The sequence below is a fragment of the Rhinolophus ferrumequinum genome, chromosome 2 (assembly GCF_004115265.2).
Source record: "Rhinolophus ferrumequinum isolate MPI-CBG mRhiFer1 chromosome 2, mRhiFer1_v1.p, whole genome shotgun sequence".
NCBI lineage: Eukaryota > Metazoa > Chordata > Mammalia > Chiroptera > Rhinolophidae > Rhinolophus > Rhinolophus ferrumequinum.
In genome coordinates, this window is record NC_046285.1 from 45,841,016 (window position 1) to 45,868,170 (window position 27,155).

The following is a 27,155-nucleotide window of genomic DNA, read 5'->3' on the forward strand; positions in this document are numbered from 1 at the left end:
GATAACACGTGCATATCAGGTAAAAGCCACTGGGTTATCCAACAAGACCCTGGCATGCTCCCTGTGCCACCTGCCCGGTTTATTTGGTTTCTCATACAGGTTTAACTGCAGCCAGACTCACCTGATGCCATTGCAGTCTCATAAGGCCCAAGGGGGCTTTAGGAGTCATTTAGTTTAATCTCTTCCCAATACAGAAATGTTCTCTGACTTTTCCTCACTTCCCACCCCAGACCCACCATCTATCATTCTTTTAAGTAAGCCTGTTCAAGCAGTCCCTGAGTGAACCTTCCCTCCCAGCTGCAGTTAAGATGTTATTAGGAGAAATTCTTCAGGCCTCTTTTAAGGTTCCTGAAACCCAAATCCACTATTATGATGTAAAAGGTTAATGTTCTCACAGCTTTATTTAGAGGAAGGAAACAATACAACTGTTATTTTAATATCTTTATTTATCAATAGTATCCAAAAAAAAAAAGAATCAGGAGTTACAAAAACAAGGTAAATGCAATATGGAAACCTACTCAATACATTTCCCAAACACATAGGCAACAGAAACCTGTTCAAATTGCTTCTTGAAATTTGACTATTTAAAAACATAAGTGAAAAGGAAAGACATTCAGACTGGTTCACATGGGCATATTAGCAGGTGGAGGAGCCCTGCTTTCCAAAAACAGTCATAGAATCCAGAGTCATAGCATGTGAGGTTTCCATGAACACTGGATCTTAACAGAGGCTGTAATTAATGTTTATAAAAGTGTATACTCACAGAGAAAGCCTAAGGAAGCTTGAAATCTAACCTCTGTGCTTTTAGAAAGCTGGAGGAACTGAACCCAATTTAATCCTGTTAATTTGCTCTATGCAAAGCTCTATGCAAGACTCCTCAAACTAGGCTATTTAGCAGCTTCCCATGGATGGTCATCAGATCATGTGATTCTATGGTGCAGACAATAGCTTCCCTATTTACAGGAGGAATGCAGATTTGCCCTTGGGAATTCAGCGTTGCAGAGCAGGGTAAATCTCGGATGGCAACCACTGTCCGAAATGTAACGGACAGGAAGACTGTCTGGCTTCTTGCTTTAAACTGGTATTCTTGCCCTTTCTCCCAGAGTGTCCAAGGGCTGGCAATACTTGATCAAGGGACTTCTCCAAGGCACTTGGACAAAGCGGTGCATTTCAGACTGCACAACTGGGATTTGAAGAGAGCTTTTAAGTGGGATGACATACAAAATCTCAGAATTCTAAACAAAGTGGAATGTTCTCCTTTCAAAGGAGAACAAGGAAACTTGTTTAGAAGAAATTCCATTTTCAGCACAACTTTCTCAGAATTGCCTGTGCAGTACAACCTACATAATTTCCCTCCAGTGGTCCGTAATATGCTTTCTGGAAACGAGATCTTATGTCGAGTTTTTAATGTTATTCCAAATGCATCTTAAATATGGCACTGAGTTAACAATTACAGAGGCCAAAAGACACAGGAATAAGTGACTTCTCCCCAATCACAATTTTAAGATTCAATTTCCATTCCCCCCACCTGTTAAAATGTTAAACCTCCTTTGATCCTCATCTCTAAAGGGAAAGCCATTTCTGTTTCGCAGAAGGTTAAAGAGGAAACGCAAAAGTGAAGACAAAGTGGAGTGGTTCTCCTTCCCACTCTCTTCTTGGGCAGGCTCTACCCGAGAGGGCTCTGCATCACAGCACAACCTGAGGGGCCACTCAGACCGAGGTCAAATTTGGTCATCTTGTTTTTGGCTGTCTGACTCTTGCTAGAACAACAAAGTTTCATTTATTCTAAGGAGAAGAAGGAAATCACAGGAACATGTCTCCTCTGGACCAGTGATCATAACCACAGAATTTATAATTTATGAAATCGAAAGGTTAATGCATTCCTACCTGTTCACTGAGGAAACTGAGGCCCAGAAATAGGAAGAGAGAGGGACAAAGTCACTGTCCTAGTTAGTGGTGGATCAACGAGCATATTGATAGGCTGGGATATCTAAACCTCGCTTAGCTGCACTTGTCTCCATCCTTTGAAAGACTGATTTGCATGAACTTATCAGAATAAATGAAAACAAATTAGCTTTTTGGATCTTGAAAGCTTTGTATGGAGACACTTCTCTTCCTTGCCTTCTGCCTGAGGCACCCGCTGCTCCTTTGGGCAAACTGCTGACCCACTGGAAGCCAGGGGGCCGAACTCTGGGCTGCAGCTAGTATGTGGCAGGATGGGGGAGTCTGGGTTATAGCGGTCCTTGCACCAGGAAGAACCCCAAACTCTCCCACCTCTGAAATGGTAGGACCACTGAAAAATAATTACAAAAGCTTAATTTCTAGTCAAGAAAATAAAATATTAAAAACAACAATAATATAATGATAATAACTGAAGAATGAAGTCAACTCGCCAAAAGAAGTTTTACAGAAAAATAGCACCTTTGGTAAAAAGTATGTTTAAAATTTGGTCAGGTCTCTAAGGGGCTGAAAGTACACGAGTATCTGCATCATTTGGGGGCACCCTCTCAGAAACTCCATCAAGTCTGAGGGACACTGGGTCACTAGCGGGATGGCTGTGTATCTACAGGCAGTGGTTGGAGCCATGAGGAGAAGCATTGACCCTGGAGTTTGTTATGCTGATGGCAACAGAAAGGGCAGGAAGCAGAATGCATTCTTTCCCCCCTGAGCTTCCCAAACCCCTCCTCTTGGGTCAGCCTGACAATGCTGGCATTGTCTGCACTTCCTGCAGCGAGCAGTGTCTACAGCTGTGATAGACTCAGAAGTGGCTCAGATCTGGGTTCGCTCCTCTCCCAACTGATGCAGTTTCCTTACTTGCCTCCAGCTCCCGAGCCCCAATTACAGGTTCTCTAGTAATGAAGGCGATGGCCCTTCCTGTCCTAGCCAGCCACCCCCATTTCCTTTATTGCAAAACAAATAGACAAAATAAGACTCGTTGCTATACAAGCAAATACTGGTGATTTGGCGATTGTAGCAGACACTTGAGTATACTGGACTCCGTGCTGAAATGGAAGAGAAGGTGCCGGGCTGAGGACACCGTTCCCAGATGTCTCCTCATTAGATCTCTTTGGTGCTCACTCTCTTGGACTTTTCAGCTGTTTCCTTTGAGGAGCAAGAGAAAATATGCATTGTGAAACATTAAAAAAAAAATCATTGGCATTTATCTAGACCTCAAAACTTTATATAGCATTGACAGAATATGCTGAATATGAATATGCTGAATTTTAGTTCTATTTACTTGTCTGTCTCCTCCGAGGGTGGCGAACAACTTGAGGGCAAGGATCATGTCTTATTCAAGGTCATGTAGGGGCTGTCACTGAATTAAGAGTTGACCTCATTGGCACTCCTACGACACAATCAGGTCAGAGAGTATTATCCCCATTTTAAAGATGAAGAAAAGGATACTAAACAGAATCCAAGTCCAGAGAAGCATTAAGAGCAATAGGCTCTGGAGGCACAATGCCTGAGCTTGAATCATGGCTGTGCTGCTTTCTGGGGAACTTTGGGCATATTATGAAAACTTCTATACCTCAATGTCTTCAACTACAAAATGAGGATAATAAAGTATCTCCCTCTTATAACGGCGGTACATTTCTCTAAAGAAGACTTCGTCTTATGGCCAATAAGCACATGAGGAGATGTTCAACACCATCAGTCATGAGGGAAATGCAAACCAAAACTACAAGGAGATGCCACTTCACACTCACTAGGAAGGCTAAAAGAAAAAATAATGGACAATGACAAACGTTGGCCAGTCAGTGGAGAAATTGAGGATGTAAAATGGTACAGCCCCTTTGGAAAACAGTCTGGCAGGTCCTCAAAAGATTAAACACAGAGTTACCATATGATCCAGCAATTTCACTCCTATGTAGGTATATATACCCAAGAGAAATGAAAACATATGTTCACACTAACACTTGTACAAGAATGTTCATAATAGCACTATTCATCATAGCCCAAAAGTGGGAACAACTTATATATCCATCAGCTAATGAACAGATACACGAAATGTGGTGTATCTATACCATGGAAGGTTATTTAGCCATAAAAAAGAATGAAGTACTGATTCATGCTACGACAAGGATAAACCTTGAAAATATTATGCTAAATAAATGAAAGAAGTCAGACAGAAAACACTCTACATTGTATAACTCCACGTATATGTGTCCAGAACAGGCCAATCTGTAGAATTAGAAAACAGATTTGTGGTTGCCAGGCGATGGGGGAGGAGAAAATGTAGAGTGACTTCTAACGGGCACAGGGTTTCTTTTTGGGATGATGAAAAAGTTCTGGAATTAGTGCTGATGGTTGACAATCTTGTGACTATACTTAAAACCGTACACTTTAAAGGGGTGAAGTTTATATGTGAATTATACCTCAATACAAAAAGTAAACAGTGCCTAGCGTGTAGCAGACACTGTTGGTGCCTCACGCATAGCCCCTTTGCTTTCCCGCTTCAGCACACCGACATGGCTTCGTACTGTCAGCACCTGCATCTCTTTGCTTGAGGCTTTCTCTGGCTGCTGGAGCCTGCTCTGCCCACACATGTTGGCAGGCCAGAAATGCCAGGTAACTCATGTTTTCTGGTGGCAGCCCTCAGCCAACGGTTGACGGGAGTTGATTCAGGAATACCCAGCTGCCTTCCCCCTCAGGCATGGCGACTATTCCCAGAGTTCTGCGACACGACCAAGCTTCACTTGCCCACAGTGGTAACTCTCCTAGATACACACTCTTTATTGCTTCCTTCCCTTCCTGGGCTCACTTCCCAACTCCCCTTCTGGTGTTTCCTGGGATTGCCTCCCAAATAAACTATTTGTACTTAAGTCCTTGCCTTAGGGTCTGCTTCTGAGTGAACTCACAGAAGACAGAGACACTTACAAATGATAGCTATTACAATTCATTTCCTCCTGTCTACTCTGATCATACCTACACCCTAGATGAAAGGAATTGCTATTAAGTTCTGTTTTTCTTTTATGGAGTTGTACTCATCCGGAGACTCAATGCTGCTGAAGTATGAACAAACAAAAGGATAGGAGATTCTGCTTTTGCTTAAAAAAATGACATGAGGTTTCTACACTATTAGTGACAATAACGACAAAAATGCATGTAAAAATCAATAAATATGAGCAGTTATTATTTTTTTTAGCAATTATTACTATTGTATTAAATTTATACTGGGGAACAGTGTGTTTTTCCAGGACTCATCAGCTCCAAGTCAAGTCATTGTCCTTCAACGTAGTTGTGGAGGGCGCAGCTTACAGGCCCATGTGGGAATCGAACCGGCAACCCTGTTGTTAAGAGCTCATGCTCTAACCAACTGAGCCATCCGGCCGCCCTGCAATTATTAATATTAACAGTTCTTTATTTTCAACTCAAATATTTCATCTCAGTAGGTTAGCAGTTCTGGTCATCGTTATATTCCTTAAGAATTTCTCCGTCAGAGGAAACGCTTGTATTAACAGACCCAGTCTACAGAGAGGTGATTTAAAGTACAATATCCTTTGTTAAGACTGTATGGTAAAACCGTGGAAACACAGGCCCAGGAGTCCAGCATAGCCATGTTTTCTCTCCAGCCTCTTGGCACAATATATCAGTGGATCACTATTCTGCTTCTTTTCCACAAGAAGACCTTCAACTTAATGACAGAAAACCCGAACAGAATTCTTATTTATTATTACCTTCTCAAGTCTCCAGGAAGCAGAACCTCTAAGTTCCCAGTGTTTGTCAATCGCAGGCTGTCTTGCAGCCGGCCTAACATTTAACTTTCATCCTTTTTGCTATAGTCCAAATCCATTCATTTCAAGCTCATTGAGAGCCAGCTATATGCCAGGCCCTGTACTAAATGCAGGGACGCAATGGTGAGCAAGCCATAGCACCTGCTCTCCAGGAGCTCATGGAGTTCAGGTCTGGGCACAGGTCATGACAGGAAACAGTAACATTTCATTAGACCGTGCTTATTTGCAAACCACTTCCAACCCATTTGCAAATCTTCCCCTGGCTGATTCTTACTTATAAAGCAATTTACCAAGTTGCAGCCTGCATCTGCTGGGCCCTGTGGGACCCTGCAAGGACCCTATCAGGGAGCATGGCTTGACACTATAGGTGTATCATTCAGGAACTATTGTATTGAACAGAGCACATCTCCTTGGTCTCCTGGGACATTAGGCAATGTCTGATGGTGGAAGGGCCTGGTAGCCGCAGAGATACCTGAGCCAGTATGGAGGCTGCAACTCACCTGGTGCTTTTGGAGCTCCTGGACATATCTGGTCATCTCCTCCTCTCTCTGGGTCTGGGCCCCTTTTTGATTCTTTCCTGCAAGAAGAACCAAGGCTCAGAGCAGTGGTGACTGAAGGAAGCTTGTTAGGGATCCCAACAATGTCTATCTACTGTCTAGGTTCTTAATTTCATCTCCCATTTAACTTGCGGAAGAGGTGCATCCAGTGCAACTGACAACCTCTGAAGTAACTCACTGTAAACAAAGCAATCTACCCCCACTCTTCTCTGGCCTCTGTTCCTAGTGCCTTCAACGGCTCCAGCACATACACGCTAGGAGTTGGCTGTGTAGGAAGGGCCACGGAGAAAATATGGATCTTGACTCAGGAAGTTCTTCTGAGACAGTGATTCTCAACTTTTCATATGCCCTCAAAACGTCCTGGAGAACGTTTCAAAATACAGTTTCTTAGATTCCACCCTCAGAGACTCTGATTTAATTATTGTGAGGGAGGGCCTGGGCACTAGGGTTTTGTAAAGGTTCTCTAGGTGGTTCTATTGTTCAGCCAGGCTTAATAGCCACAGCATATTAGCAGTGTTTTCCAGACTGGAAAAAAAAAAAAGATCATAGAATACTTCTTAAAAACACAGCTTCCCATGCTGTTCTTTTGCAAATTCTGATTCAGTAGTTTTGGGATGGAGCCTGGGAATCTGCATGTTTATCAAGAATAGTGTTTGTTGTTAGGAAACACTGCTCAGCCAAGTCTTCCTGACTTCAGCATCCAGCTGCCCCTCACGCTCTGGCTCCAGCTGGCGTCACATCTTGATGCCCCTTCTTCTCTGCATCATTGGGATTTATGATCTCAAACCAGACTAACTTTCAGGTACTGACCTGAAAATGCCTTGGAATGCCTTCTGTAATGTCTTCTCAGACCCATCGCCCCAGCACCAAGACGTGCTCAGGCCTGTGGGGGCAGCCCCATTGAGAATGCGCTTTATACCCATGCAGGCTCCGAACCTGAGCCATCCAGAGGATAACAGTCTAGTGCAGCCGTGGAAATGGGCATTGTCCCCTGGGGGCGATCATTGGAATTTTGTCTGATGTACGTGATGGGGCTGATTATCCAGATGATCATAAATCATCAGTTCACCAACCGCCTACATCCTAGAAATACATGGCTACCTTTACAAAGCCAGACCAGGAGCAGTTAGGTGTGGAGAAGCTACTGCAGGGAGTTTTGGGAAGAGAGTATAGGATGCTTCCTGGCTGATGCAGGTTGGGCACTGTTTTGAAATGTTCTTTCTTGGCTTCAGTAGCTACTGTGTCCTTGGCTTGGCTACCCTGGCTTAGTTTTGGCCTCCAGCTACTAGGCATTTCTAGTCTCCTCCTGTTCTTCCACTTGCCTCTAGAGGTAGGTTGGTTTCCTGTCCTCCCACACTGAGAAGAGACTTGGTCCTGGGCAATAGGAGACTAGGGATCCCCTGGGTAGTACTGAGTCCCACCTGTTGGTACTGCCTTAGCTTCTTATCTAGATGAACCTCTTCCTGGGTCCTTGACCTCTGTCTCCAGTTACCAGCAGACCTCACCTTGGACATCTTAGGACCACCCTGCTTTCCTATCTCAGTTGACTTTAAGATATAATTTTAGGTTCAGTCCATCTGTAGTAAATTTTGGGGTTGATTTCTTCCAACTGACCTTTTTTCCCAGACTGAGGGTGACCTGGCTACACCCTTCTCTGTCTTGCCTCCACTCTGAATGGTGCCTGTCTGTCCCCCCACCCCATCCCCACCCCCCGGGCTTGGCTTTGATTCAAGAGTCCCTCTTGATCTTTGACATCGTTGTAGCCCAGGACCCCAATGGGACCCTACTGGTTCCAACATACCACTGGACTTCCGCACTGGCCCCCAAATTCTAACATCTCTATATCCCCAACCCACTCTGATCATGTCTTAACTATCTCAAATTGCTTTCTTTCTCTTTTTTCTTAGGATTACCCACTTCTGTTAGTTCAAAGAAGTTCTTTTTTTCTTTTTTTTTTTTGCTGAGAATAGATGCATAGGAGTCGTTTTGTCTTTCAAACACCTGAGTCTTTTAGATACAGGATTTTCCAAAGCTGTCATAAAGATTAAGTAAAGTGCGTAGAAGAGTGCCTGGCACATAGTTCTCACTAAATGTTTGCTTCCATTATTATTATTATGACTATTCCAATCTCACATCAACATTTGATCTTGCCCTCGGTCTGGAACCTCTTTTGTTCTCAGACTCTGGAGTGATTTTCAAACTTTAGCACCTGCAACAAGTCATTTGCCCTCGGTGCTGCTCCTGGGAGTGCGGACATTACAAGTGTGAGTCTGTCACCTTCTCCATAGGTTCCTTGCTCCCAGCCACCACCATCTTCTCTAGCATCCCCACCCTTCTCTTATGGTGACTTCATGAAGGAAGCTCTCTTCCTGCTGTCCCTTCTCTCTGCCCGAGGCACGGCTCACCGTCACAGGTCATGGCCGTGCAGACCCAGTTTCCGCAGGCACAGACACAGCGATTACAGTCCACCTCGGTCTCAGCTCCATCTGCATACGTTTCATCCTCCAGGGCACACTCTGTTGGGACCAGAAATAAGGGGCAACAGTTTAGAGTAAAGGTGGAATACAGAATAGAGTAAAGGTGCATCTTGGCTAGTCTGGACACCTTACCCTTTTCCCCAGACAAGACCTACCACCTTGCCTCAGAGGCACCATATCTGAGCAAATGCTACCATCCACTCAAAGATTTGGGGACCCGAACATCACCATCAAGATGATGGGTTGGGGCCTAATCTAGAATCATGGGAGGGAATTTTCTTAGCATGTTCTGGAGAGTTCCATCAATTTGGGCCCCCTCAAAATGCTCCTACTCCCTATAACTCCCTGTTTCTTAGGTGAAGCATACTCTTCTCCGGAGGGTTGAAGGATGGGTTGAGGCACTTGAGGAACTCTTGGAAGCTGAGTTTCCAGTCAGCATTTTCATCAGACAGTTCAATGAGAGCATCGACACAGAGTCCTCTGAAATAAAACACACGGAAATACGTCAGCCGGACCCCAGCTCCACTCCCAAAGAAAGGAAATAAGCATCAGAATCACACACACCTGGGGCCCTAAGTGAGACAGTTTCTCTCCACATTGAGCCCCCACAACCATCAACCATCCTGACTCCCATAAGCATCCAACTTTTAGTTGTTATATCAGCTGTCAGATCACTCAAGCTGTTCAAATGTTCCTCCCCAAATGACTAAAATTTCCTGAATAGTTTTGTCCACTTTGATTGACAAATGTTACACTACCTGAGCACCTTCAAACAGGAATTGCCTTTTCCTGTGTGTAAGTGTCAAGCCAACCAAACCAGGAAAATCAAAACAGAAGAGAGAAGAATTGACGACAGGAAAGGAATATATGAGTAGAAAGAATATGGAATTCAAGCAAGCATCACCGCTATCACCATTCTAGAAAGAGATCTTTCAGAAAAGTTTGGTAGAACCCCAGCTCCCTCACTTTCCCGGTCCCTGGAATTTGAGCCCTGGCTCAATCATTTACTACCCAAACAGCCTTGAGCTAGTTATACAACCTTTCTGCACCTGTTTTCTCATCTGTACAATTGGGACAAGGAGTCCTCCTTCACTTGGATGTTGTGAGGATCAAGTGTTGAACTTGTAAAATATTGTCTAACTTTAGGTTATCAAAATATGGAGGATTCCTTAATATGATGGACTGTTATTAAGCAAGAATACATCTAGAAACTGGACTTCATGCTTTGTACTTCTTTTGAACAAAGAGGTACTTAAACTACTTTTAATTCTTACTAATGTACTAGAATCACACCAGACGTTTCTTAGGGGTTCATTTTTTATTCATATTTACTCTGGAATAATACCAGAAAAGGAGAGGGATATGCTCATATTTGTAACAATTAGGGTAGAGACATGAAATAACACCAATTATGTTAAAAATCAAAACTAAAACTATTTTAGACTTACAGTTAAATAAAACATTAAAGTATTTCTTTCAGAAAATTAACCATTAGAATATTATCCACAACAGTCAGAGACAACTTTGCTCTGATGTGCCCTTGATAATCTATTTTAAAATTGCATTCTTCTATTTCTTGGAAGTTCTAGGCAAAAACCGTAACTATTTGATCAGATACCAGTGGTGCTCAATATATTAGTTCATAATGTTCACAGACTAGATGAGGACATAATTCCTATTTGGCTTTTTGACTTCGTACTGGCAATGGTAGCTCCTTTTCAGGCAAAAAGGGGTTCCCACACCCTCTCCTATCCGGCCTTCCCCTCATGGACCACTCCCTGTCCCCCTCACTCCACTTACCTAAGCAGCTTGTTGTTCTCCTGGTCGGCATAGGTGGTGATGTTGATGGCGGTTTCATTCTGCTCCACAAATTTCAGGAATTCGCTGGAGTCCAAGCGAGAGTCACCATTATCAAAGTTCTAGGAAGGCAATGACAAGATCTTTCAGGAATATTTCGTAGAACCCAGTTCCATCATTCCCCCTCTTGACTGGACCCATCTCTCGTTCATTTTCTTCTTGACATCTTCCAACCCTGCTCTGGCCTGGCCTCAGAGAGCTACAGCAACACAGGCTTGAGGTCCTGGGGCGCCCAGAGAAGGTGTCTGCTCCCAAAGATGGGCAGAGTCCACCAATGAGGGCCTTTCAAACCCAGAACGTACTCAGGAGAGCAGTCTGAAGGTAGGCCTGTGCTGCCCGAGAGGTCTGGGCCGGGGAACTTGAGAGCACTCTGCTGCCCCATCCCGGACTGTCCTGCACAGTCTCGAACGCACCCGGGGTTCAGCTCAGCCACCACGCCTCGTTCTTAAACCCTAACGAACATATAACAAAGCTAGGAGTCAGAGTCTGTGGTGGAGCCCCCATATGTATTTCTACCACAGTGCTCACGAACAGTGACTCAGGTGGCCCTCAGAGTTCACTTTGGAAATCACAGGACCATTTCTTGTTGCTTGATTGCCAGCGTCCCTAGCTACTCTCATTGCTTCACTTTCACACTGGTACCCCTAATTGAGCACATCAGTGAGGAGTCAAAGGCAAAGGGCCCAAACTGATAACCTGTGCAGAGTCCTCACTGCCCCCGGCCCTGTGCTGTGGGCCCCACTATAGACATGCGCGCTGGTCCTTGACTTACTCAGTGCAGGATGCCCTCATGACCCAGCTGATACCCCATGAGCATGAAAGAGGGGGTAGCAAACTCAGGCATTGTCCCCATTTCAGCAAGGTGCTAAACTGGAACCTTAGCCAACTGGGACCACTGAAGATACCCAGGCCCCAGCTGCAGGAGGAGGGTGTCAATTTCATGGCTCTGATCAAATTCCAAATTGGACACTGCTGTTTTCCTGCATAGTTCCAATGCGGTGGGGGGGGGGGGAATGGGGGGGACTTTTTTTTTTCCCTTCAAAATTCTTTCCCTGGGCTGCTTCATACTGCTGCCCTGGGCAGTAACCCCCAATGTTACATCCAGAATTCCAGGAAGAAGGTAAAGAGACAGCTACCTTTTCTCCTTCCATAACCGTCACAGTCACCTGTATTTCACTCTAAGGTTGTAAATCATTCCATGGCATGTGTAAGGACAGGGTTGTTTAAGATAACTCTGTAGGCCCTTGTTTAGTACCTGTTTCTCATTCTAGCCCTAACTCCTAGGGAGGTCTCAGGTGTCAGATGTTCCGTAGTCACTGTGCATTCACTCTGAGGCAACTTCCCTAAGTGTTCACCTTGTGAGGTCTTGATTAATTAATAGCCAGATGCATTCTTAGCCGCACAGGACTTTCTGAAGTCCAAATGTTGTAGGTGCTAGACAGACCAGAGTAAGTCTCACAGACCCCAACACCATCAGGGCCTGCACACAGAGTAAGTGTGGGCAGAGGCAATGGCTGCAGTCCAAGAGGGCAACCAGGGGTACGCGGAAGCTGATGACTACAGCCCAGGCAGCAAAGAGCAGTGCTGAGAGCACTCATTTCACATTCAGTGGGATCGGAACCCAGATCAAAAGCTGAGGGAGGTACCAACCTGCTTGCACTGATCTCGTGAGGGACCAGTTCAGGCCAGATCTGTATGTGGAATCCACAGAAAAACAGAGGTCTGGCACCTGCCCCAGAAAAGCCTGGAATGCCTAGGGGGCCTGCATGGGTTTTCATGAACTTGGACCATAAGCCAACTGATTCACTCAGCTCTGTTCAACCAACCAGTTATAAAGGCATCGTATACCTGCATTTTTCCCAGCTCTATACTTGAGATAACCCTTTTGTTCTATGTAACCATAACATTGTGGAAAAGCAGGAAGATGTGTATGAAACACATTTGGAGCTTATTGCAAGTTTGGGGACTGTTAAGAGGAGATGGGCTAGGCCAGGTGCTCACCAGGCACAGCAGCTGCAGCGATGGGGAATGTAATACCAGGGTGAGGGAGATGAGAAGGCTGGCTCCAGTTTCAGCCCTGGCCACCAAGAGTCTGCCACCCGGAATCCAGGGTATGTGTGTGTCATGGCCGTGAGTGACAGTTTCTACTGGGTCTTACCATCTTCATTCTATTACGCTTTCACCTAAGAAACAGTGACTGAATCACCAGTTGAGGTGATAGTCTGATTTTGGTCTTATCCAAATTCTTTTCAACTAATAAGGAATGCCAGCTGGGCTAGAGGTCAATTCACTGGTTCAGAAATAGTCTCTGTAAGATACATCTCAGATCTCTCACCAGCAGGCAGCTGTTTGCCTAATGGGAGAGACTCTCTCTTTGAAGATTGCATCACACAGAACTCAGATAATCATCAAAAAGTAGACAGTGAATCCTGTATTTGCTCAGAAAACACTGCCAGAGTGTCTGGGAAGAGTGAGTGTCATGTGTGTCAGTCATGATCAAGCTTTCTTAGTTGGCAGTGAGAATTACCTACTTTCTCAAGTGGCTTTGTAGCTTTCCAATGGAGTCTGTTTGAGTAAGCTACTGTCAGAAGAGGTGGAGCTGTATTGAAGGGGGTGTGGGCCCCAGGTGCTTGGGAATCGAATCAGTAGCAGGTGTCAGAGATGCCCCAGGCAGGGTGCCAGCAAGGGGCCACTACGAATTGTTACAAGATCCCAGAGGCCCCTTGGAAAGAGTGTCCTGGGCGCCACAACTCCTGTGCCATATGACCATGGCAAAATCACAGCTCACAACAGACCCTTTTGAAAACTCATTTTCTTTAAGTTATTTTCTGCGCCTGTCCAATTCTCCTGGTTCAGCAATACGATGTGTTTCTCTATAGATGTGGAACCACCCCCTACCCCAAGGGCTCTGTCATGTGGCAGTGCTTGAGACAGAGGACAGAGTGGAAAGGCTGTGCTTTCTCGTCCTACCGTGATCTCAAATACTTGGAATCCAGAGAAATATACTTTCTGCCAGAGAGCAGAGAACTCTATCTAAAGACAGTAACACACACATACACAAAAACTAAAACAAAGACAATAACACAAGTGAATCTTAAATGACTGAATATCCTATTTCAACCCAACCCAATATTTCTCTAGCTGTGGGGTCCATAATGTCAGTTAGAAAGAGGAATTCATAGACTACAATGGCGCTGACCACATTTGGTGGCCACAGAGCTGCCAAGACGTCCCTCATGTGTCTGGGGTTGCTCCTGAGTCTGCGCTGGTTAGGCCCTAGGATAGCAGGCCCAGAAGTTACCCAAGGGTGTGTATGTCTGGGGATGAGCATCTGAGGACATCTATCCAGATGTGTGTCTGTAAGTGTAGGGGGCTGTTGTGCTTATGTGGGAATGTGTGTCTATGAGTAGGTTGTGTCTCTGTGTGATGTGCACAGCTCTGTAAGTGGAGTGTGTTGTGCATGTGTGCTTTTGCATTTGACACAGTTATCTCTGAGCGCGAGGTGCATATGTGTGCACGAGTGTTCTTGTCAACCAGCTGGAAGAGCGCGCTTAACTGCTTCTTCCAACAATAGGCTCAAGGTCTCTGACAGAGAGCCCTGCTCACTGCCAAGTACTATTTCCTCCCTCACTTTCCTTTTTGAAAGCAGCATCTCTCCTGTCCTTAAGTGGAACAATTTGTCTCTTCAACTAAATATGAAGGGAGCAACAATATCTAGGTTCATGAAGGACTGGGCCTATGAAATGCCAGTCCATTGACTCTTCTCAGATTCTTAGAAAAAGAGCTTTGCTCTTAGAAAAAGAGCTTTGCAGGCCATGGACAGCCAAGTCATTGACTTAGAGAAATGTCAAACTGGGTGGAAAAGAGGCTGAAGCGGCCTGGTTCTGGGTGAAATCAGAAGGTATTTTGTATCCGCAGCCAGATCTATAAAGTGTCATACAGGGATAGGGTGATGCAGCCTGGCCATATTTTTCATGGACAGGCTCTCCAAGACCTTGTGGTTTTAACTACTCAAAGGGAGCAGCATGTATGTGTTAGATCCCAAAGGGCTCCCACTGATCAAGCTGGTCAGAAGGGAAGTGTCACAGCTCCATGGGATGATCTGTGATGAGGAAACACACCGGGACTCTACGTGGGTTTGTAATTTCCTACAGTCTGGGAAGATGTGATCAGGCAATGGGAGAGGAAGTCTCCCTTTCTCTGGAGCTGACCAGTCTTTGACCCCAACTCTGGATTACCTTAAAGTACTTGTCTAGAATTTCACTGTAGTTGCTGCCTTTGGAGAACCAGCCATCTGGAATGATCTCCGCTTCTAGCCACTGGATGATGCGACGCCGGAGCTCGTCACGGTTGGACTGATAGCAAACGACTGCAGGAAAGGGGAGGGAGGTCTGCTGAGTGGTGAGGACCCCAGTGTCACCCAACACCCACTACATGGGTGGCTTGTGCCCGGGGCTCCATGTGTGTTATCTCGTTGAATTTCTACAGCACTCAGGGAAACAGGACAATCACACACGTTAGGGAGGAGTCAACCCAGGGTACACACTGGAAAGTGTCTATCCCAGGATTCCAGCTCACGTCTCTCAAAAACTTATAAAGAGCAAGAACACTGAAACAGAGAGATTATGTTGCTGAGGTGAGAAAAAAGTACAACAGAAAAATAAAGGACATTTTCATTAACTTTAGGAAGCGGAGGGGAAAAAAGTCAATTAAGCAATAAGACAGCTCTCTTGGCTCAAAGATAAGCTGAAATAACAAATGCATAAACGGGAACATTACAATTCTTTATGCCACTGGATTTATGATTCTTTCTGTATAGCTTTTCCCTTTGTCACCAATTGGGTCTATAAAAACTTCTTCCCACCTAAAATTTTACATTGCCTGCATTATCCTTTATTATAAACAACAGAAAAGGAGGCCAAGGAAGGGCCATGTGGAAGCCAGCTCTGGACAGCTGCTGTAAACCACATGGAAACAACCGGTGGGGCCGAGAATTGGGTGGATGGGGAAGTAGAGAAGGGAAAGCATTGACAACAGGGAATTCCTGGAAGACAACATATGTCAAGATGTGAAAAGGGCACTCAGCCAGCGGAATGAAAATTTGGGCACTTCTCCTTACTCAGCCACTTCTTAGCTGTGTGATTCAGGGAAATTCACTTGGCCTCTCTGGGCCTCAATTTCCTCATTTATAAGATAATTACAATAAGATCTACCTCACAAGGTTATTGTGAAGATCTAAGGAAAAATATATGCCAACAGGGTCTGTAACTATAAACCATGAGGACATTTTACTTTTTATTCATAGAAAATCACAGAAGAAGTCTTACTGCTATTTTCAATTCCCCTTTCAAAAAAAAGTTGTGCCTTCTGATTCTGGTCGTTCCATGACATCAGCATGTGTTACAAAGCAATGAAGGAAGGACTCAGTGGCTTTCCTGTCCTTGCAGTTCAATCACTACTCAGCAAAAATGGAAAACACAGTCAACATTCTGACCCAACCAGCTGCTTCAAATGGCAAACAAAAAAATGCAGGTTTGCAGCTTTTCTGAGCTGTGTTGAGCAACAACCAGTTCTGGGTCACAAGTGCTGGCACATAGAAAATATTGTGACCTTTGGCAGGGAATGTGGAACAAGAAACTTCTGTAAACTATCCACAAAAAGAATTTCTTCCGTAAAATGCACTGTAGAAAAAAAGGCACTCACCTGGGCTGGCAGATGGACTTACAGATTTCTTCTCTGCAAGACAAAAGGAGAAAATGCGTAATGCAAAGTGAAGCAAAAAGAAAATTTCTGTGTATTGCTGGAATTAAAACTGCCCCACATTAAGGGGGCAACTTGTAACCCTTTCATCATTTTGTCTTCAGGCCTTATCTCCTTTCCTTCTTCCAGGGCCCACATACGGGCATCTTTTCTTTCCTGCTTTGTTTGACATGTTGGGGCCACTGAATTGCCCTCTGTGTCTCACAGCTCATCCCGTTAGGCTGAGGAGTGGAGGGGCCACTGGGACTTGAAGAATTCACATGGAATCACTATGGACAGGGAAATGGAGTAGAGACCAACATGTGGGAAACAGCTTCTTGCTTCTCCAGGGAAGTTCAAGGCAGAGAGGGGGTAGGCAGGGTGGTGGCTTGTCAGGGGCCTGGTGTCTAATTAGCAACCAGCTTGGGAACCGCTTCTTGTTACCTTAATGGGAATGAATAGTTTGAGTGCAAAATAGAGGACATATAATACTACCAGGGCTGAGAGGTGCCCAAATTTAAAAAGCGTGGGAAAAAGTGAAATTGACCTGCTTTTTCAAAAGGTGCAGAATTCATTTAACTATTTCCTTATTATTATTGATTACTGATATGGTCCTCTATCCACTATCCAGCTGCAGACAGAGCTGGAAGCCTCCCTGGGGTGGGGGTCTAATGCAGGAAACCCTGGGCAGAGGCCTGGGGCACCCAGGGCAAACCTAGCAGGCTTATGAGCACCAAGAGGACATGCCTCCAGGACCGTGGGTGGTCTCCACGGCTTTGGGTGCTGTGGTCACGGTGGAAAGCTTTCCAGGAGTCCACGCCACACTGCTTCATTCCCTAGCTCCCATGGCTGGAGTTGGGATGTGGTGGTGAGAGCACGTCTTACCTTTGCAGTGCCCATCGTAATCGACCTGGATTTTGGATCCAGTGAGGCAGGCATCTCGATGCAGCTCACAGTGGTTGAGGTAGGTCTTGCCATTGCTGCCGCACACCGGCCTCTTGTGAGGTTTGCATTGCTGAAACAGACCCACAGAACATGTCCCAGAGGTCACCTGTGCTGGGACACACACTACTGTGCGCACAGAGAGCCATCCTATGAGGGGATGCCACACCAGCAGGGATGGCCTCTATCCAATCAGGGCATAGGGAGCCTCAACTCTGACATCAGTGACCCTACCCTCCTTAGTGCTGCAGGCACCCCGTCACCTTACAGCCCCACAAGGCCCTCCTGGTTCAGAGTCATCTCTTCCATTCAGTGAAGAAACAGATCCTTCCCCCTCCCACCCCGCACCTACACCTCCCACCCCATCAAATTAGCAGGAAAGGCATTTTATTAGAAGTCAGGAATTTGGATTCTCTGTCTGTAGAAAGTCCCTCAGTGTCTTTGGATAACCTAAGATCCCTTAAAATTCCAACGTTCTGTGACACAAGACAACCAGAGCTGAGAGCTAGGAATGTGGAGAGACTGAAAAGCAGGCAACCCCACCCCTTATTTCTTCAACTCTTCTGGGGCTGAAATATAAGGATCTTTGCTCTCTTGCTTTGTTTACTATTTGGGGGCCATTGTGTTTTCCTCCTAATCTTACAATGCCTGTTGTGAGGCAGGGTGGGGTGGCGGGGAGTAGGAGCGCCCGGGTCTTTGTGAAGTACTACAGAGAATCCTTATGGACCAGGAAACGGACTAAAGTTCACTTGGCAATTCGGTTCTACTTTGGCTATTTAAAGTGCCATGGTCACAGGCAAGCTCAGTTTCTTAAGACTTTTGTGGTTTTTGAAAGGAAGGAGGGGAAGCAAGGTCAGCTCAGACTGAATAAAGGTACCAAAGCAAGAAAGAGTGGCTGTGGTAGAAAAAAACACAGAACACTGGAGCTGGGAGGTAGCCCAACGTCTCCAGTTTACAGGTGAGAATACCAAAGCCAGAAAGATGAACTGCACTTAACCAATACTTCTTACTGAGTTCTTAATATGTAATGGGTGCCGGGCAAAGCCAAACATGGTCTCTGTTTTCATGGCACCCAGTGACAACTAACTTGTTCAAAATCACACAATTGTACATATGTGGCCACGCTGAGACTAGACACCAGGTTTCTGGACCCTAAGTCTGGCTCAAGCCACCACACAGTGCCAGGTATACCCCTAGTGCGGCCCGCCAGGATCCCCAGCAGACCTGGTTTTCAGGTTTCAGAGTTGGGAGACTTCCTTTCTAGGGCAGTGGGTCAGGATCCTTCACCTGGGGACTAATTTGGGTGCATTTATTTACAGAAAGACAGATGTATTTCTCGGCTTGGGTTGGTGTGACAGAAAGAGAATGGTCACACATTCAGGGTATTTATGCTTGCCGGAGGAGTGAGAACTTATTAGAATACTGCTTTCAAAAGTATTTTTTGAAAGCTGACTTGGCTTTTTATAGTTCATTAAAAACCAAATCAAACCTGTAAAACCTGCATTCTATTTTTTTAAATTCGCATATCCTTTGACCTAGCCAGCCATAGTGGGAATCAATCTTACAGAAATAAAGGCAGCAGCATGTAAGGCTATTTTCACAAGGATGCTAGTGTTTAGTGGTAAACAACCTAAGTGTCCATCTATAGGAAAATGATTACATAAATCTGGTTCTTTTATATTGCTAAATATTATGCAACTGATAAAAAACAAGTTAGAACCACACCTGTTGATCTGGAGGGCTGTCCATGGTATATAAATGAATACAAAGGTAAGTACTTTTAATGCAAATACCCATATCTATATCTATCTACCTACCTATCTATCATCTATCTAATGATCCCATGTTTCTATAAAATAGGGTGAACCCTATATGTTTATAGTAGCAAAGAAAAAAACATGTGGAACAAATATATACCAAACTGTTAACACTGGTTATCTCAGACTAATGGGATTAGGGTGATGGGGAAGATTATTAATTTTAGGTTTGTACAAACGTCTGTACTATTTCACTTATATAAAGCAACTGTTAATTTTGTAACATAAAATTTTCTAAAGCTAAATACTTTTTTAAAAAAGAAAAAAATATCCCTGCATTCACAATTGATTTTTAACTCCTGGGATGAAAGTTCCACTTCTTTCAGATAGACAGGTATGCTTTTATAAAGATGATGAAATTGTTGGCAGTGTTGTGCCAACTGGAAGCTCCAGTTGCTTCCAGTAAGGTCAGTAAGGTAGTGACACTGACCTTGGCCACTGTCCCCTGGCTCCTGACCTCAGGACTTACCTCGATGCAGAGGCAGGTGGGCTCTCCCTTCTCTGTGACTGCACATTCCCGGCCGGCTCCACAAAACACATTGGCACAGATCTTGGATTTGCTCCTTAGTTCTTCCTAAAACACAAAATCATAAAGGAAACCATGTCACTGAGATGAGACCATCATGGGAGGAGCCAATGGTGGTGATTAACTTTCAGTCTCGGGCCTTGGTCTGGAGTCATGGCTCACGGTGTTGAAGGGTCCTGAACGGCCAGACGCTGTCCCCAGGGGCCAGCACCAGCCTTGCTGGGATTGCTTCATCCCAGGCCAGGTTACGTCTGGGTCCTTATGATTGTTTCTTGAAAAGCAAGAGCTCCTTTCTTGCACGTTCCCTTTCTTCTAAGAAGTTTATTGTGTAATATAATACTACCCATTATATGCCAATGCTACGCTAAGGAGTGGAGATATAAAAGCACAGTCCCTCTCCTCAAGAAGCTCCATGGCTCTCTGAGGAAACACAGAGACTGTTAGAAAGCAATATGGAATTATAACAGCAGGAGAACCGGGGAGCTGGAGGGGAGGAGGGTGAGAATCAGATGAGACACTCTGAAGATAGGATGCCTTAACTGATTCCTAAAGGATGAGAAGGGTAAGCCAGGCAGAAATGGAAACATTGGAGAGAAATATGGATATTTGAAGGACCAAAATCTTACTGAGTCGTGCTTAAGGCAGTTATCATCTCAAAGGGCAAAAGAAGGATGTCTAAACCATCAAAACAGGGATCTACTATTATTTGATATTGTCCTATTGAGCCCCTGTCCACATCTGCCCCTGGCTTCAAGACCAAGACAGCCAAACCACCTGACACGCAGTAGAACCATTTTCAATCCACTTACAGTCAGACCTTCCTGTTCAGACATATGCACCAGAACTGACAAGGCTGGGAACAGCCCCAATCTATGCCACTGAAAACGTGGGTGTTTGTAGGCACTAATCTGTCAGTGACATATTTCTTTCCTCACATTACTTGGTGGCTAAAAGCCAGCCCCACCGCATTTGCCACTCAGCACAGCAGTAGTGGTACTTGAATGAAGGAGAATATGGTTCCTTCCACCACTCTCCCTGACTGGCCAGGCAGGCAATACCACAGGCCTCCAGCCCCAGCCCACTGAGGTAGTATTGGCTGTGACAAAACCAACTGAGATGGCAGGAGTTGTGATGGGGTCACCGGATTGGCTGTACTAAAGGTCAGGGTGGAATCTAAGCTTCTACCCTCAGGCCATTTCTATCATGTCACGTAGAGAACTCACACCCACAAAGCTTCTGACAGTAAATTCTTACAGTTCTCAATGTTTTAGATCCAAGAATATGTCAAAGAAAGCAAAAAACAAAGTAGATATTGAGAGCTGAGGGGCTGTGTCTAATACAGTTGGTCTGCTGCCACATGGAGGCTGCTTTGCAAACTCCAGGTTATTCTTTTCTCTCCTGAGCCAGCTTGCCTGTCATGCAAGTCTCCCATTGGTCTAGAAACCCTTGCCATGTCCACATTTCATTGGTTCCCATGCTGTTGCTAAACCCATTCTTTTTTGGATGTTGCTAAGGCAAATTCAATAAAGCTGGCAAGCAGAGAAGAAAAGAGGAAGTAATTCCCAGAGGGTGAGAGGACTGGAGAGTTGCTGTTTTCTAAACCAGGAATGGAGATAAAATTGAGCATGTTCCCCAGGCAGAGCCCTTTGGAAACTGTGCCTGGGCATGGAAAGCAGCTCCAGAAAGGAAGAGGAAAAGGCTATTGCTGAGCAGTGTAAAAAAAAAAATCAGATACTTCTCCTTTCCCTTTCATGAAACAACATGATAACCAAGGCATACAGACACATATATAACCTCTGTGGATGTGTCACACGAGTTACAGACACACAAATGCATCAAAAAACATGCTCAGACGTATGCCTACATTCAAAGACCCACTAGCACACAGCTCCCCGGGCAGACACCCACAACCTTTAGCACTTACTAGCTGCATGTCTGTAAATTCTTTGAGCCTCAGTTTCCTCATCGGTAAAACAGGGGTAAATACCAGCCCTTCTCCGTGAAGATGAAATGAAATAATATATTTGGAAGTACATAATAAATGTAATGCTACCTACCTGCCTATGGAAAGTGTTATTAATATTAACGCTTATAGAGTGTCCTGCAGAATAGCCTGTGGCGTTTATAGAGCCTCTGTTTATCTTATGTTGTTATTTTTAGTGAGTATTAAAAATAAAAGCTTTTAGTTATAGGTTGAATTCAACCCCATTTTTCAGAAATAGTTCTCAAAAATCCCTTTGAAGACACAGATATTCTTTATTTAAAACATAAAGACTAATATTTGAGTAGTACAATTAAAATTTACAGTGTGTTAACACATCCGATTTCACCTAATTGTGCGGACAGCCCTGCAAAAACATGTATGTTATTAACCCCATCTTTTAGATAAGAAAATGAAAGATCAGAAAGGTCAAGTAACTTCCTCAAGGTCCCAAAACTGAAAATGAGAGGAGCTAAGATTCCAACCCAGACTTCAGCCACTAGATGAGTAAGCTCCCATTTATAAATACCTGGCACATCTAAGAGATTTTTATTGTACATTATCTTATTTAAGGTCTACAACGCCATAAGTTAGACGTCATAATTATCCCCATTTCACAGATGAGGGAACTGAGCCTTATATGACAAATAACTTAGAAAAGTGGCAGACCTAGGATTCTACCCAACCAAAAGGAAAAGTTCTTTGACATTTGATTTTTTTCTATCCAGAAGATTTAAGGTTAAGGAAATTATAATGGGGATGTGACTTGCATACTTAGGAAATGTGGGCAGAAGTGCTTAAGACGGTGTCAGAGAGTTAGATTTGAATCCCCACAGCTCCCCTCCGCTCCTTACTTGCTCTAGTGGTGGGCAAGGCACCACCTTGAAACCTATTTCCTCCTGTGTACAGTGAGAACACTGATCCCTGCGAGGGCCCTGTGGGGATTAAATGAGATGTGCCACATGTGGCTCAGTGCCTGCCACACAGCCAAAATTGGCCATTGTTACAGTGGGCACCCGATTTTCAAACAATTTTCCCACTGAGATGCTGTTACCACCTTGGGCTGTCATGTCTCCACCCATCCTCCTTATACTGAAAGCAGGAGGACAGACTGCGTGGAAAAAAACACAAAGGGCCTACAACCCATTACCCTGTTTGAAGACCACAGAGAAACGCTGGTTACACAAGCATTCCTCTTTGCAGGTGGCACATCTGTCAATAGGTGGCAATCTCTCTCTTTGTCTCACAGAGCCCAGAGCCGCAATGCAGAAGTGCTGCCCTGGCTCCTGTAGCTCCTCCCAGCTCCGTCCTCCCTGCCTCCCTGGGAGATGTGGTGCGGGAGGTGGGAGATTGGGGCAGGTACCTAACAGGCACAGCAGCTTGTACCAAGAACTGGGGATTGGCCGACTTCGGAAAGAATGTCTTACCTAAGCCCTCGTGGTCCTCCCCAGTTCTTCCCATTCACAGGGATGCTTTAATGCAGAGATCAACAATGAAAAAAGTTTTCTCCCAAGAGGTGGCTTCTTTGTGCCATTGAAGCCCTTCCCCAAGCCCTATCTTCTCTGGGGCAGGGATGTCAGGAGCGACCCCAAAGCTCCTGGAAAGTTCCTTAGGGTGGGCAGTGGTCTTACCCATCTGCTGCGTGACTGGTTCTGAGTGGGGGAGAACATCTGGAGAGTGGATGCACATGGCAGGAACATGCTCATGGGACAGGGACATGGCTGCTTGGTAGGGAGGGACGTGGTGAGGAAGAGAGAGATGAAGCAGGGAGACAGGTAGTGGGGAGCAGGTCTTGCCAGCTGAGCCGAGGGGCTCTGTGTGGGTCTTGCTAGCAGAGAGGACCTTGGGTAAGTGTGGGATGGGACAGCTGACATGATGAATGTGGTACTTTGGAATATTGTGCCTGGTCCCTTTCAACTCAGAAATTCCGACTCTAAGTGTAGGGCAGCCTGGATGGAAAGAGGCTGGAGGCAGGGAAACCTGCCAGGTGGAAGGCAGAGATCTTGTGAGGGATGGCAATGGCCTACGGTCCAATGCTAATATGAATTAGACCACCTACAGCTGAGGGAGGCTCTTCACGGATATCTGTCCTCACAACATCTGTGCAGGTTTCCATATTTCTAGTCCCATGTAACAGATGGGAAGGAATTTAAGATTCAGGAAAGCTCTGTGATGTACAGAGACCACAAAACTAGTGAGAGCTGAGTCAGGATTGGAACATAGGTCAGCCTGACCCCAGGGCCTCAACATTCCCTTACGGGAACAGCCAAGGGAATAAGCTGTGCAGAGAGGGTACAGCTACAAGGGCCCACACAGGGAGAGGTCACAGGGCACAGTGCAGTTCTCACAAATCAAACAGCATTGTTTGCTTTACCACCATAACAATTTTAGGAATTAGGTCCCAAGTCTGTATGAGAATTACATCTACATACAGATAACCATACTGGCATATGAATATTCCCTAGGAGTGTGTGAGGTCATCGGTATTCGAACCCATCCGTCTGAATGTACCTGCGAGTATGATTAACTGGGGAGATGGGGTAAGTTGTGCAAGTGTCGACACTCTGATATAGTGACAAAAATCAACAAAATACTTGCTTCCAATGGAGAAACATCAGGTTTCTAGCTTTATTCTTCTCCATTATCTCCCTGATTTGCTTCTATGTTGTTTTCATTATCTGTTGCAAGCCATGCCCTGGGGGTTTGGTCTCATGGTTACTTTTCACAATGTAAACTCCCTTTGGTAAAAGACTGACCGGGAGCATTGCTGACTTTTACCAGGGAAAACTTTCTCTCTGAACAACTGTCAGCCACTCCGTGGTAAGAATGATACTTTATATTTGTACTGCAATTTCTATTAGCCTATAATTTTTACTATCATTTCTGATTCTCAAAACCTTTTAGGATAGGCAGGCAGGGGTTATCTCTAAGACTCTTCCAGATATAACATCCTATTCTGAAGAAGAAACTGAGACTCATGGCTACCTGTGACTGGTCCAAGACCTATGGGGCCTAGTGTGAATTACAGCCCTCTTTCCACTAAGTCACTTTGCCTCTTTAAACACCAAAGCTAGAAAAGTGTTGTCTTGGATCCAAGGTCGAAAAAAACAGCAATTATTTTTGCAACTGAAAAAGATCCTTTGCAAGCAAAAGGGAAAATCAAGTTATTTGCAAAACCACCACTAGAGGTGATAGTGTGTCTCTGGGCTAAGCAGCATTAAGTTTGAACATAAATATGCTTTGAATGTTTAAAAAGTCTTCTGAAGTACAATTTCTGAAAAAACAATGTAGGGAAGGAAGCTTATAAGCAGTGCATCTTAATATACCATCAATCACTAAAGTGAACTGGGTCAGCTCTGTGCCTTCCATCCTTTTCTTTCTTCCCAACTTTTTTTTTTTGTGGGGGTGGGCAGGGAAGCCCTTACGTATGCCAAGGTGGAATTTTGGCTCTACTTGCCACTATTCTGTGACAGAGTGGCTTTGTTGACGTGAGAAAGGCTCTCCTTGCTTTGCCAGAATTAGTCACGGAAACTTCACAGGAACACCAGGGCCCCACAGATACACACAGCACCATGCAGTTGGGGACAAAGGAGTTCACAGAACTGGGTAAGCAGGAGACCGGGCTGGGATGCTGGTTGCTCCAAGGACGCCATTCTATCATGGAGCCCAGTAGTACAGGCCCAAGAAAGCCAAGGAGAGAGCAAAACCACTTCAGAATCCTGAAATCGAGGGGAAGCATCACGTGACCTTGCTCACGTTTTCTGATGACTCTTCTCTGAAAAGAATATGTTGGTGCATCCTACATACTTTAAGGAATGAGGAGGAAAGAGTGGTGATTTCTAGCAGATGTCCTGATGTGCTTGGCAGTAGGCATACATTTGCAAAGATAGCATCCGTTCCTTGTACGTGTTCACAACCAATCCCTCATCTCTAAGTTAATGCACCAGGGCCAGATCCAGGTTTTGTGGGGCCTGAAGTTTAAATAACGTGAGAGGCCCCCCTTAAGAAAAAGAATACACAACTATGGCTGAAATATTGGGCACAGGGTCTTGTAAGGGACCTTGCAAATAAAAGATCTGAAACTAACGCTTAATTAGCTCACAGTAAATCTGTCTCCATCTACCCTATTATTTTCTTCGTAAACAAGAAAACTTTAGTCTATACGTCATAGACCTTTTTAATATTTTATGCTTATATAGCTTATCTCAAGTAGACTAAGCGCTTGCACATTTGGCTTCCCACAGACCCACCACTTTGTCCTGCCTGAGAATACGCTCAATAAACAATTTTTACATTAAGTGTCATTTGTGGTCCATTCAGATTAGTGTCAATGTCAGTGGCCAGTGACAATGGCACTTAGGATATTTGCGTGGCTGGGCTTCATGACATCAAAATAAGGGATGTATTACCCAAGAGGATTCGCTTTAAGATAAAAAAAATCGACTATGGACCTGTCATTCAAGAATTATCCAATTCTCCTTTGTATTAATTTCTACATTCATCCTCTACCTCGGCTTATTCTCGAGATAACATGCTGCTGACATTTTTCACTCAAGTGATAAAGTATCGTGTGCCTGGAAATTACTACTTTCAAATTTCAAATGGGACAAGGCTGTTTACCTTAACCATTATCTATTATTGTACAGGTTCTGTCACATTCTCTAAGTGTCTGCCTTGTCAGACTGAAGGACCTAAACTGCCATCTTCATAGGGAAGCCCTTTCTCCGGAATGCCTCCCCCTCCATCTATTAGGTCTTTCTTTTTAGGTGGCCCCGGTACAGCACAGTAAACTGGATGCTTGGTTTCTCCATAGTGGTAAGTTCCATTTTCTGTCATGGTCTTGGCCAGCCTAGCAGAAGTATACAGCAGCACGTAGTAAGCACTTACAGGGTTAGAAATATGCGAGGCACTTTCAAACAGTACTGAAAATAATCTCACAAGGGTCTATGATGTTGGGTGATACACCCCTGTTGGCAGTGAGGGAACCGTGCATCTGAGTTGTGCTGTGACTGAGCTAAGAGTCAAGGTGTCTCTGACTCCAGCACCTGTGGAGGGCATTAGTGCTCTCACGCTTTCAGGTCATGGTCTTCAGCGATGAGTTGGGGTGTCTCCCAAGAGAGTGCTATGCTATCTCCTCAACTCAGGCACATCCAGTGAGTCCACTTTGACTGACAGGGTCTACCAGGCTCCCCAGTATCGGTTTATGGTCCTCAAAGTTATCCCTGGGAGTGTCCAAGATATTCTGTTAGTCTTCCTAGAGAGTGCTTTTGCAAGTCCCCTAGTTTCACAATTTCACCCTTCAGTTTCTTCAGAATACCTGAAAGCCAGACCTTTTAAGCCAGACCACTTTCTGCCCGGAATTAGTCTCTTAGGTTTGAACATGGTATTCGTTTTCCGTTCTCCAACTGTCTGCCTACGACGTGTCCAGGGACAAAGTAGGGGATAGGAACACTCATCCAGGCTTCTTCAGTAAAGGCCAAGGCAAGTCATTTAAACTTATCAGAAAGCATATTTGATGAGTGCT

General features: G+C 44.8%; 1 protein-coding gene across 1 annotated transcript in view; it reads right to left on the reverse strand.

The window, feature by feature from the left end:
- Nucleotides 1-574: 574 nt before the first annotated feature.
- The window catches only part of FSTL1 (follistatin like 1), a 57,075-nt gene continuing 30,494 nt past the window's right edge, over nt 575-27,155 (reverse strand). Inside the window, exons 3-11 of the mRNA XM_033133201.1 lie at nt 19,594-19,698; nt 17,251-17,380; nt 16,330-16,362; nt 14,865-14,995; nt 10,570-10,688; nt 9,137-9,249; nt 8,698-8,808; nt 6,236-6,312; nt 575-3,102 (exon numbers count right to left, since the gene is read on the reverse strand). Coding sequence (XP_032989092.1) covers nt 3,058-3,102; nt 6,236-6,312; nt 8,698-8,808; nt 9,137-9,249; nt 10,570-10,688; nt 14,865-14,995; nt 16,330-16,362; nt 17,251-17,380; nt 19,594-19,698 — 864 coding nt within the window. The 3' untranslated portion in view covers nt 575-3,057. The remainder of the gene's footprint in view (nt 3,103-6,235; nt 6,313-8,697; nt 8,809-9,136; nt 9,250-10,569; nt 10,689-14,864; nt 14,996-16,329; nt 16,363-17,250; nt 17,381-19,593; nt 19,699-27,155) is intronic.